Raw genomic sequence first — 13098 nt, forward strand, 5'->3', positions numbered from 1 at the left:
TTTCAAATAAAGCCTCCCAGGCTTTTTTCCTTTTTAAAGCAGTAGCAGAAATAAGAGACACATTTCTTTACAAATGCATCCAGTAGAAAATCTCTTATTTGACCCATTATTTTTCAAATTGGCAGTAGTTTTATTGGGTGGAACATACAACGTGAAAATGTGGTTCTTTGGTTGCATATTCCTTATAATACATTTGTTTTCTGCTCACGTTAGCATAACAGTACTGCTCTTTTATATCCACAGAGGCAAGTCATTTATCAATGTTGTCATCTTAAAGACGGATGGGTGATAGATTTTGCTCTGAATGCCCTCTTTTAAACATACAACCTGCTTAGAATATGTTTGCTATTAGCATTGAGACGGTCTAAAAGAGGCCTTGTTAAATAAAATATGCTTTCAATTACCCAGCGTGCATTTCTTTTTACAGCAGTCAATTCAAAAGAAGAAGTAAGCCCAAAGCCAGTCCAGGAAGTTGTACCCCAGGCACCCCCAACCACCCTAAGTATGTTAAACAATGTTTTTTCCCCCTACTGATTCTTTTGTCATATTCAAAAATCGAATACAAATACAATATTATAGTGCAACTCCTTATACCTGATGATTTTTATATGGATTTTAATCAAGAAGAACACTCTGTTTTCAAGATCATACTTTCCTTGTGATTTACAGCTGCACACATTCATTATTAATCTGGAATAGGACAACATAGCTACCAGCAAATGCACTACTTAGAATGCACAAACACAAAGAGAACAGAACCCCACTGGAGAGCACTCAAACATATACATAAATCACAGCAGACGTGAAAGGAAGCTATGTACAGTATGTAAGGTGAGGAGTGAATGAATTCAAATACTTTAATGGGAGTAGGTACTCAACTAAAATTGGTAGAACATTAGGTATCCAGAATATATTGGACTCAATAATGAGCCACAAAAGCGCAGCAAAATAAAATATACCGGATAATGGGTGTGAAGTGTAGGCTACCACCCTTGATTATATATATAGGGTGCAGCCAGGTAAGTATATATACAGAGGTGGCCCATGTCTGCTAAATATAACACAGATACAACTACTCTGGGGTAGCTGTGGCAGATAGAGAAAGGTATGAGTGCTCTCATTCAAGTAGGTGTGAATGAGTCAGCCTATCCATGTAGTCATATACAGTAGTGATAAGACAGATAACAGTAGTACACAGGTAGTGTCCACTTACACCTTTATAGGTAAATCAGAGCAAGTTATTAACTCTGTGATGGTTGTAGTAAATAGGACAAGGTACAAGGTAGGCAAGTACTCACTCAAATGAGTATAAGTGAGTCAGTATACCCAGTATTAAGGCAATCCAAACAGATAATCACTGCAAGTGTCAGTATAAATAGCTGTCAAAAAAACGCAGTCTCAACAGTGTAACAAAATAGCCCACACAGAGTATAACACTGGTGTTGGGACACCCCTGAAGGGGGGTGTCTGTTACAAAACACAGGAGGTGACTGTTGTCGCGATAAATGAATAGAGAACAGTAGTACACAAGTAGTGTCTATTTACACCTCGGTAGGTAAAAACAAAACAAATATCCGGTAAAAATAGATTAGCAGACCCTATGGTAGCGCTTAGTAGCTGTACACCTACTTGCTGATGCTGGTTGCTTTAAAATTTGCCATGGGTGCTGCTAGGGTAAAAATAGGGCTAGCTCAATGCATATACAAAGCTCCGTGTAGGGAGCTAGTGTGAGGTGGTCGCGCTCCGATCACGAGCGTTAGTCCCACCTCTTTGACGTGATGACGTCACTGCCGACGTACGTTTCTCAAGGCTGGGTAGGAGCGTGTGTACAGCCCCCACCATTTAACAGAAAGCATGAGCTCTGATAGGTGGGTAAGTGTCCTATTTAGGACTGTAGTTAAGTAAGTAGCGTGTGTAGTGTACATGTTAAATCTACAGCGCTGTGCATAAGCGCCCACTGCAAGCATAGGAGCTGACAGTATGTTAGCATAGAATAGAGGAAGGGCTATGGGGATAGCGCAGTGAGTGGCACGAGGCCACATAGACCCATTGATGGTCATTATGAAGCACTGATAGGCTTAAATAGGACATGGCTATATAATAGGACTAAATAAAAGGGCTGAAAACAAAGCCCTCATTCAGGCCATTAGGAGATAGGGTTTGGAGTGTATAGATCCAACGGGACTCTATTTTTAATAGTTCCTGGTCCCAGTTCCCCTTTCTGATGCCCATAGAGAGCTGGTCTATATCCTTGAAGGTGAGTACAGTGTGGTCGCCCCGGTGGTTGTCATTCACATGCCTGGCTACCGGAGTGTCCAGGCCGTTCCTAATGCTGCCTAGGTGTTCAAGGATGCGTGTCCTAAAGGGGCGTCTAGTCTACCCTATATATTTCTTAGTGCAAATGCATTCTGCCATGTATATAACGCCTGGGGTTCTGCAGTTAATAAACTTACGTATATTAAACGTGCGTGTGTTGTCCCAGTTTTTAAACGTTTTCGCGTTCACAATGATAGAAAAGCTTTGCAATTATTGCAGCTGAAGCAGCCTGGTGGTTTATTTGGAACATACAGAATTTGGAAGCCAGGTTTTGTTGACAGGAGCCTCAAAGTGGCTCTTTACCAACCGGTCGCGAAGGTTCTTAGACCTGCGACTGGTCATCTCCGGGTACGGCTTAAGTACTTCCTTCAGGTCCTCATCGGCTCTGAGGATATGCCAATGTTTGTTAAAGGCATACCTCGCTTGGTTCCATTGTTCGTTATAGGCACCTACCTGTGTACTACTGTTATCTGTCTTATCACTATATGACTACATGGATAGGCTGACTCATTCACACCTACTTGAATGAGAGCACCCCTACCTTTCTCTATCTGCCACAGCTACCCCATAGTAGTTGTATCTGTGTTATATTTAGCAGACATAGGCCACCTCTGTATATATACGTACCTGGCTGCACCCTATATATATAATCAAGGGTGGTAGCCTACACTTCACGCCCATTATCGGGTATATTTTATTTCGCTGCGCTTTTGTGGCTCATTATTGAGTCCAATATATTCTGGATACCTAGTGTTCTACCCATTTTAGTTGAGTACCTACTCCCATTAAAGTATTTGAATTCATTCACTCCTCACCTTACATACAGTACATACCTTCCTTTCACGTCTGCTGTGATTTATGTATATGTTTGAGTGCTCTCCAGTGGGGTTCTGTTCTCTTTGTGTTTGTTCATTAATTCCACCCCAGATAGAAGCACCACATGATTATACACTTTAGCAGTAGCGAGGGTTCCCTTCCCCCCCCCCCACCCCCCTCCCCTCTCCCTTGAGTTCGTTCCTACTTAGAATGCAACAAGTTATTTGAAATGTACTGAGATATTCAGTATTTTATTTCACAGAATCAGCAATACTTGAAAAAAACTGAATTAAAAAAACAACTCATTATAATTTTGATAACAGGCCATATTTACTAAGTGATGCTATGTCATATGACACCTCCCAGCTCCAGGAAGACACTTTATGACCCACCATTCAAGTGAATCGGCCATAAGGTGTTTTCCGGTCCTAGAATGTGTTTTGCAGGTTACCACTGCTTAGTAAATATGCACTAATATCCCTAGGTTTCCAAATGGTCTTGTTTATGAATACACATTGTTAAAAAAATTAGTTGGGGGGGAAATGGCACCTTTTACGTTTGCAGGAAAAGTGATTTCACCACACACAAGCCAATTGTTCTTAATGATATCCTTTCCCATTTAGATTGTAAAATAGATCTAGTTTTCCTCATTGACGGGAGCTGGAGCATTGGCAAACGGCGTTTCAAGATTCAAAAACATTTCTTGAGTCAGATGGCCGACGCTCTTGATGTTGGCATGGTTGGGCCTCTCATGGGCATTGTTCAGTACGGGTAAGCCCTCTGCAAGTAATAATAGAGCTTTCTACAGTCATTAGTGAAATCCTTAATCAAACCTTATCTCCAGTTCCACAGGGGGAACAATACAGCATTTTCTTCAAAGAAAATGTTCCATCAGATGTTATTGGTGCGTTTATATTTATTAGTCTTGCTTTGTTTGTTCCCTGCAGTTTCAATACTATAGTATAATGTTGACAAATCTCAATACATTTTAGGTCAAACATGTATACATTATTTACTTAATAAAACATGTAACTTAACCATTAACCTTTGACTGACTACAGTATACTGACCCCTGTAGATATAGATGTGCGTAGCTGTAGATATAGATGTGCGTAGCTATAGATGTGTGTAGATATATACTTCGCTTATAGAGAAGAGACTGAATGAGATAGGATAACATGCGTTTTTTGTGACTTATTATACAATGACAATATACTGTTATTAAACCACAGTTTACTATAATAGTACTAGAGCCAAATATAGGGAGACTTTGCTCACCTCACAGAATACTGTATGGGTAGGTGTGTGCTACCTGGGATATGAGGCTACCAAAAAATGTACCAGCGGGTACATAGAATAAGAGATCCCTTGAGGGTGCACTTCACCAGACAAAATATAGCGATGTATTAGTTGATGATAAAACTTAGATTTTAATTTAGATAGGCATACTCAAAATAAATACAGCAAATAAATGACAAACATATAAAATTGATCACGCGGTTCCAACTTGGTTGCATTACTTACACAAGGCAACATGACACACTTTTCTTGCTTTGCACATGTACTCAATTTAATAGTCACTAATTTCCTAGCTCAGTGTAGGAATGTGCAGAACATTTTGTCGGTTTCAAGAAAAATATGTGCTCACTGTAGCTGATCGTATACACCCCGCAATGCCCTGTCTAGACTGCAGGAGCAAAACAACCTACCTCGTCACCAGCTAAAAATGGAGGTGCCTACACGCTGGAATTCCACATATGTGCTTCAGCGTCTCCATGAGCAGCAGAACGTGGTCAACGATTATGGGGCTTACTGTAGTGCCAACGAGTATTCTAAAACAAATCTGGGCAATCACCAACAAGACCCAGGTACATGCTGGGTACATGCTGGGTACATCCTGGGTACATGCTGGGTACATGCTGCAACATTTCAGTGACATTTCTGCAGACAGACTAATGGCCCATCAGATTAATAGCTGGGATCCCTGGCAGTCCCATTCAAACTGAATGGGACTGCCAGGGACCCCTGCTGTGTTAATCCAATGGGCCATTAGTCTCTGCAGAAATGTCACTGAAATGTTTGCAGCATGTACCTGGATCTTGTTGGTGATAGCCCCAGATTTTCCAAAGCAAGTTTTAGTACACACAGGTGAGACGACAAGTATTCTAAGCGCCGGGAAAAAAATCACCGGGCTGTTTAAATCACCAGTTTTGACAGCGTTACTATCACATATGCAGAAAGCCTCGAATAGCTGTGATAGCAACATTTGCAAAACTGGTGAGTAGCCAGCGACGTGGTGATCGCCCCTCTGAAAAGGTCTTACCCGTCGATTTCGTTCTGCTGCAGAGAGAGCCACATCTCCCTGCGCAAATCTCGACACGTGATGCGGATGATTTAAAAATGGCGGCGATACCGGCACCTGATGTCCCATACCAGGGCCTGTAACTCGGGAAGCAGAGGGTCCCTGAGGCAGAAATCAAAGCGCTTCAGCTCAGGAGACCCCCTGCTCCTACACACTATGAATAAAAATGACATTAAAGCAGCTTCATTACATTTAGCGAATAGCCGCTAAGGCAATGAAGGGGTTAAGGCACAATAGCAGGTTTATTGAGGGCAGAGGGGGTGAGTGAAGGAGATAGATGGTCCTTCACTCACCCCGTCTGCCCCCAATAAATATTACAATATGTATTTCCCATCAATACACAACCCACCCACCTCTTGTGCCCCCACATAAAAACATTTTTATATTTTTTTTATACACAGGATTGATACCAGAGGCCGCTGGGGGTATTAATCCTATGTATAAAAAAAATCCCCCCTCCCACAACACATACAGTACATCAATTGGCAAAATTACTATTATCCAGATATGGATAATAGCGAATTTGCCCATTATAAAATCAAACATTAGGCAGCCAGCATAAATAAAGTAAATAAAACATTCAACTTACCCCTGCCATCATGAAGGGCGTTCTCATCAGCATACTCCAAGTCCATGTCCTCTGTTGCCAGAAAGAATACAATAAATAATACAATCTAATGGCCCCTAGCCCCTTTATCAATATAGCGGTTAATAACCGCGATAGTAAGTAAGGGGTTAACCCCTGTCCCCCGCTACCCACCTGTGAGGCCTAACCAACCACCCCGGACCCAATATACCCACCCTGTACCCATTTATTGGCACAGTGGTATATCATACCCATATAATATGGGCATGATAGGCCACTATAGCACTCAATGGTCAACCATGGACTTGGGGGGGGGGGGGGCGTGGCTCACTTACCCGGCTTCCATGTCCACTCGTATCCATGACAACGCGGCGTCAAATGATGCAGTGTGTAGCGTTGGCATTGGTACAGCGCTTGGATTGTTTTGTTTATTAATATATATATATGTCCGACTCCTAAATCAGTTAGTGTTCAAACTCTCTGTAACACCCAGATGAGAGGGCAACAAAAACAATAATGTTAACATTTTGCTCACAATAATTATTATCCTGAGAGCACAACGTAAGCACCCTTTTGAGTGTTATATCTGTGAGTAATTCACTAACAACAACAATTAATTAACACAACCGCTCAGAGGCTGACTGTCTGAAATAAACTAAACATACCTTAGCTTTGCGGCTGCATAATTAGTCACAGTCTTATACCGACGCCACCTGTTGCCACTGAGTCTCTCCATGTCACTGCATGCCTGGTGTCATGTCAGTGGCTTGTTGTGTGTTGTTGTTCATCTTCCACCGCCACCACATCTACCACCACCAGTACCACCACCACCATCATTATCTTATTAGCAAAACCAAAACTTGCAAATATTTCATTTACTTATATTTTATTTGGACCATCTAGTGGGGGCCCACACAAGCCAGCATCAAAATGTTCACCTTATATACTGGACTGTGTCCAATACACTACACTCACTGATTTGACAGTTAACAAATAACACTGTCACTCACTGCCACTGTCTGCAGTGGCTAGCTGTGTGTCAACAGCGCCACCATCACTAGCACCACCACTGGTCCGTAATCATTATCTCATTGTCAAAGATTCAAAATGGCATCCTATTTTATTTTGATCGTTTTGTGGAGGCCCAAACAAACCAGCACCAAAACTGTGGTGCTATGCCAGGTAGTTCCACAACATAACATCTAGGGTGGAATTGACACCTGGCACTGTCTGCAGGTCATCCAGCAATCACCATTACGTAACATCTAAGTTGGTAGTTGTCACTGTGCTTGGCTTGCTTAATTGTGTATGTCCTAAAATGAGTTAGTGCTCTGTCTCTCAGTAACACACAGGTGGGAGGAAGGGCCCTAGAACATACACCTTTTATTTTATTTTTTCTGTTCTTACGTCTCAATAATTAATATTTATTACACTGCGAAAAACACTCTTGTGTTTTTCTTTTTTTAATAATCAGAGTGGAATTCCAGAAGTCTCTCTCAACATAGGAGAAAATAAATTGATGCTCAATCTCACACGGGAGGAGCATGGAATTAAACATCTGGATGCTGCATTAAGCAGCTTATGACAACTACACTAGTGACTTTGCAGAGTCCCTTTCGGCTTTGATGAAACACCTTAAAAGTCCCAAAATAGGGAGTCCCAGCTAACCCCTGAGTCTAACATGAGATTGAGATAACCTGTGATTTTTCTCTACACCACCAGAGAGGGGAAAAAAAGAAAATGACGCGGCGGTCACAGCTCCTCCAATCAGCCAAACGCATTGAAAAAATAAAAAACTTTATTAAATAGACAAAGTGAACATCAGCAAGGACACACTCTGACGCATTTCGTCCGGGTTTGGACTTTATCACCAGAGAGGGAGACAAAAGCACAAACAGGTGCTGCAAATTTGCTTCCATTCCCGTCTCCAGATTCCCCTCGTCCCTCAGACCCAGAGTGACTTGCAACTTGCACTTAGGATGTCGGTCCCACAAATTTTGGCCAGTAGTACCACTGGTCACTAGACACTAGTGAAGTTTCTGCTCCTGGCATTAGCCAAGTTGGCTATGTAAGACTAGGAAGCAGGGTTGGAAATAGAAGTCATAATGAACATCGTGGTGGTGTTCCAGGCACTGGCACACTCTTGTATACTGGAAGATTACACCCACCCCGATTACACTTGGATGGTTTAGAGTTTCCCTCCCTTCAAATGGGCTTTAGAGGCGGGGTGGACGGTAATCCCCCATTTTAATAATTTCACTTAACATCCTTGATTGAATGCACTGTATATTCTAGTTACAAGGCACTTGTTAATTATCAGTTTCTTTAATTCTTTGTTTCCGTCGTTCTCTTTTTCCTATTTCGTCGTAAAAAAACCCAATAGGATACTAGAGTAAACAGGCATAAAATAATAGACTGCTACAACAACCACCAATATCTATATCTATAAGTCTGAAAAAATGTTTGTGTGTATGTCTGTCCCACAGCTCATTGGCCTGCGGGGTGGGGTGACGTCACGGCCACGCCTATGCAGGCCGTGACAGTCACACCACACTCACACCGCGTGCACCTCTGGATCGACCCGCACTCACCAGCACCTGCCGCCTCCCACCCCTGCGCCGCACTCACCACCCCGCCGCACTCACTCATACCGACCGCCGCACTAACCGCACTCACGCCGACACCGCCTCTCACATCACGCCGCCGCCTTCCACCTGCCCACTCGGCTCTTCTCTGCCGGGAGCACCGGGGGGGGGGGAGGGGGAACAAGAAGCCAGCACCCGCCGCCTTCCACCTCTAACCCCTACGCCGCACTCACCACCCGGCCGCACTCACCACCCTGCCGCACTCGGGCCCGCCGCACTCACGCCACCGCCATGCCACCGGACTCACGCTGACGCCACCTCTGACATCACGCCGCTGCCTTCCGCCCACCCACTTGGCTCTTCTCCGCCGGGAGCGCCGGGGAGGGGGGGGAGGGGAATAAGCCGGCGGTGAGGCCAAGCCGGGGACCTGCGACTGGGTAGCACCCCCCCCCCCAAATCAGCAGCTCTGCGTGGGGGGAAGAGTCAGGACAAACACAGCCTCCCCGTGTCCCCCTTCCTCCACACATAAACTGACTGCCACACACACACACACACACACTGACTGCCCCACACACACACTGACTGCTTGACACACACTGACTGCCTGACACACACACTGACTGCCTGACACACCTGACACACACACTGACTGCCTGACACACACTCTGACTGCCTGACACACACACACACTGACTGACACACACACACACACACACTGACTGACGCACACACACATTGACTGACGTACAAACACACACACACTGCATGAAGCTGTAAAGGGGGGAGCTGTAAAGGGTGGAGGGAATGGATTGATATGAACGGGGGACAAACAGAGAGGGGGGAGACGGGAAGAGAGAGAGGGGAGGGGATAGAGGGGAGAGGAGAGAGAGAAAGGGGGGGGGACAGAGAGAGGGGAGGGGACAGAGAGAGGGGGGAGAGAGAGGGAGGGGAGAGTGGCGAGGGGACAGAGAGAGGGGGGAAGAGAGTGAGGGGGGGGAGGGGAGAGAGAAGGGAAGGGGTAGAGAGGGGTGGGAGAGACAGAAATAGAGAGGGGGAGGGGGGAGAGAGAGGGGAGCGGGAACATTACATCCCAGGCAACGCCGGGTATATAAGCTAGTATATCATATAGATTGGCAAAATTGTCACATTGGTTGGTAGCACTTTACTCCGTCTGATCTAAGCACACAGTCAGAGAGAGAGAAAATAAAAGGCAGGATCATTAGTGCACTGTGAGTCTGACCATTTCAAGTAGTGGAATTGCCTGGGATGGTGCAGCCTCAAATACTCACTAATGACCCATAACTACACATCAAGTATCTCACCTCTACTAACAACTTTCCCACAGTAAATGCAATGCACCATCACAGAATGCCACGCCAACAGATACACTGTCTGTACTGTGGAAAAGGACCCTGTCCCACTCTGAAGCCCTCTCTCTCTCTCAATCCCTGGCCCCATTGTCTCTGGGGTGATAGTGGATATGGAGAAGGTTGCACAGCCAAGGAAATGGGTGGAGAAGCAACAGAGTTACTTTTCACAGCAGTGGTGGACTGTGCAGCCTCTCTTGGCCTGGTGTGCCATTGAGGTGAAGGAATGGGTGATTGCCTCCTTCAGTGGGTCGTGGTAGTTCTTCCACGATAACATGGAACAGGATTATCATATCAGAAGACACATGATGATGCACAGGTTCAGTGAAGCTGCCTCTCCGAGATGTCATAGTGGTTGTTCAGCAAGTGTTGCTGCAGACCAATCATCTCCTAGTGATCTCCACTCTTGCCCCATGCACCACTGCACCACAAAGGACTCATTGTACCACTACAGAGTCACTCATGGAGCCATGGTCAGGAAATTTGAAGTATTCCCACACCATAGAGGTGGCTCTTATGGGCAGACGACTGTGCCCCTGTGATGCCTGCGAACTAGGGGAGGAAGCTGGAATGTCAACCTGGAGATTACCACCATGACGTGTTTGAGAGGCATGCCCACATTCCTCCACCTCACCTTCTCCAAGACGCTCCATGCTAAGCTCATTAGAAGAGCCACAATCACCACCAATGTCACCCTCACTCTCCCCAACTTTGATTGATGCACTCCCTGGCCCAGATGAGTTTACAGCAGTCTTCTCTGCTTGAAGTGTTCCCTGCTATGCTACCGACTCCACCGGCCAGTGGTTCCACCTCCTGAACCACCACATCCCCACCTGATGACACTTCCTGTGACCATACTAGAGCAAGAAGAGGAGCAGTAGAGGTGCTGGGCGAAGCAGACTCAGATTGTGCATCTTAAACCAGATCCAGGGAGACAGATTCAAAACCTGTCATGGTGGTCCACAACATGTTAGAATTGGGCCCTGCTCTGGCAACCCTAACACCAGACTGACCTGCTTGTGCATGCAACATATGTAGCTGCTCAACAAAAGCTGAGCCTGGACACAGGAAGCATTATCAGTCTCTGTCAGTATACTCACAGAATTACCTGAGGTCAATGACACATAGGAAATAGCTGCTGACATAGGTGGCCCTGACAGAAACTCACTCACCAACAAATAGGCAATAGTCGGGGGTGCAGCACCCACAGTACTACAACTGTTACCGGGAAAATCCACTGGTATGTAGACCACTGCACTTGCTTTTCCACCCTCACTGCCAACTGAGCCTGAGGAAAACTTCCTCCTCAGTCTCACAGGGGGGGGGGGGTGTCACGAGCAGAGCACCTCCTGCCCCTGCTGCCCCCACTCATTATATATATATATATATATATATATATACATATATAAGTTCTTCAGTATTAGGTGATACCTTTTTTATTGGACTAACAATTTATGTCATAGGACAAGCTTTCGAGAGTTCTCCTCTCTTCTTCAGGTCAGCAATATTATATTCATTTATTCTGCACTATCGCAACTGGACTAACACGGCTACTTTCTGCTTTATACATATATATATATATATATATATACAGTATATATATATATATACACACATATATATATATATATATATATATATATATATACATATACATACATACATACATACATACATACATACATACATACATATATATATATATATATATATATATATATATATATATATATATACATATATACAAAACTCCGTCTGGCTCTTTGAGCGACCTCCGAGTCAGGTGTTTGCTCGGTCTGCCAATATCTTTCTCCTCGTCTCTCCGGTTCCACTCCGCTGCACATCCACCAGCTCTCCTGAGTCGTCCCCCATCAGGCACACAGCCCGCCTGGATGTTCGGCTGCTCACCGCGTTCCACAATGCTTACACTGGCAACACCTCCGTCAGCTCTCCTGGCTTGTTCTCCAGTCGATGCGCACAAGCAGGTGCGCAAGGGCTTCACGTGTACAGCGTCTCTCCCAGGAATCAGCACAGGACTTTCCACTCTGCCAAATCAAGTGCCTCAGTGGATTTGCAAAAGGCAGCTCAAATTTTGGAGGAAATAATGGGCACACAGCAGCTTATGTTCTAAAAAAAAAGGCTGTATTACTGCATATGGACATACAGTTTAGGATATATAGGTAGTTGGTGACTCTCTATCAACCCAACAAGTTTCGTCTAATTAAAGACTTCATCAGGGGTGTAAATTTGTCAAATAAACATTTTATATTTATACCAGTGCCTATGCTACAATTGGTTAATTGAAAAATCCAACCTCCATTTCCTCCAAAATTTGACACCTGACTCGGAGGTCGCTCAAAGAGCCAGACAGAGGTTTGTTGCTGCGGGTTGTGGGGTTGGAGGACGACTCGGCAGAAGTCTGGGGTGCAGTAGTGCCAGAATTATCAGGCACATTATATCTAAAGTTGAATACTTGCAGCGTGAAGGTCCCACTACCCACTTTAACCTTGGAGCAGTATACAGTAAAGGTACTGAGAAACTCTGGTTCCAAGTATAAGACACTGAACACTCCACAAGCTTTTCCCTACTGGACTCCTCAATCAGCAGGCAGACTTACACACTCATAATGAGATTCTTTTAGAATTGAACAATTTCTAATTGCGCTGGATGCTATCTGTATCATTGATATTTGGGGTTTTGTGTTTAAACCAGCATTGTGGCTGCATCGTTTAGGGATTTTTTAACCCCTATATTCTTGCGCACTTGATATTCATTTGAATATATACATTTAGGTCCGGAAATAATTGGACTCTGATACAAGTTTTGTTATTTCGGCTGTGTACCAAAATAAATTCAAGTTACAGTAAAATAATGAATATGGGCTTAAAGTGCAGTCTATCAGCTTTAATTTGAGGGTATTCACATCCAAATTGGAGGAAGGGTTTAGGAATTACATCTCTTTAATATGTAGCCCCCTCTTTTTCAAGGGACCAAAAGTAATTGGACAATTGACACAAAAGCTGTTTCATGGACAGGTGTGGGCTATTCCTTCATTATTTCATCATC

At 44.3% G+C, this 13098-nt stretch overlaps 1 protein-coding gene across 3 annotated transcripts in view; it reads left to right on the forward strand.

The window, feature by feature from the left end:
* Nucleotides 1–13098, forward strand: part of VIT (vitrin) — a 171027-nt gene that overhangs the window by 143163 nt on the left and 14766 nt on the right. For 2 of the 3 annotated variants that reach the window (XM_075596580.1, XM_075596582.1), the window contains 2 exons: nucleotides 428–502; nucleotides 3756–3903. In XM_075596580.1, coding sequence (XP_075452695.1) covers nucleotides 428–502; nucleotides 3756–3903 — 223 coding nt within the window. The remainder of the gene's footprint in view (nucleotides 1–427; nucleotides 503–3755; nucleotides 3904–13098) is intronic. The other variant, XM_075596581.1, reaches the window with a different exon arrangement.

The sequence above is a fragment of the Ascaphus truei genome, chromosome 4 (assembly GCF_040206685.1).
Source record: "Ascaphus truei isolate aAscTru1 chromosome 4, aAscTru1.hap1, whole genome shotgun sequence".
Lineage (NCBI taxonomy): Eukaryota > Metazoa > Chordata > Amphibia > Anura > Ascaphidae > Ascaphus > Ascaphus truei.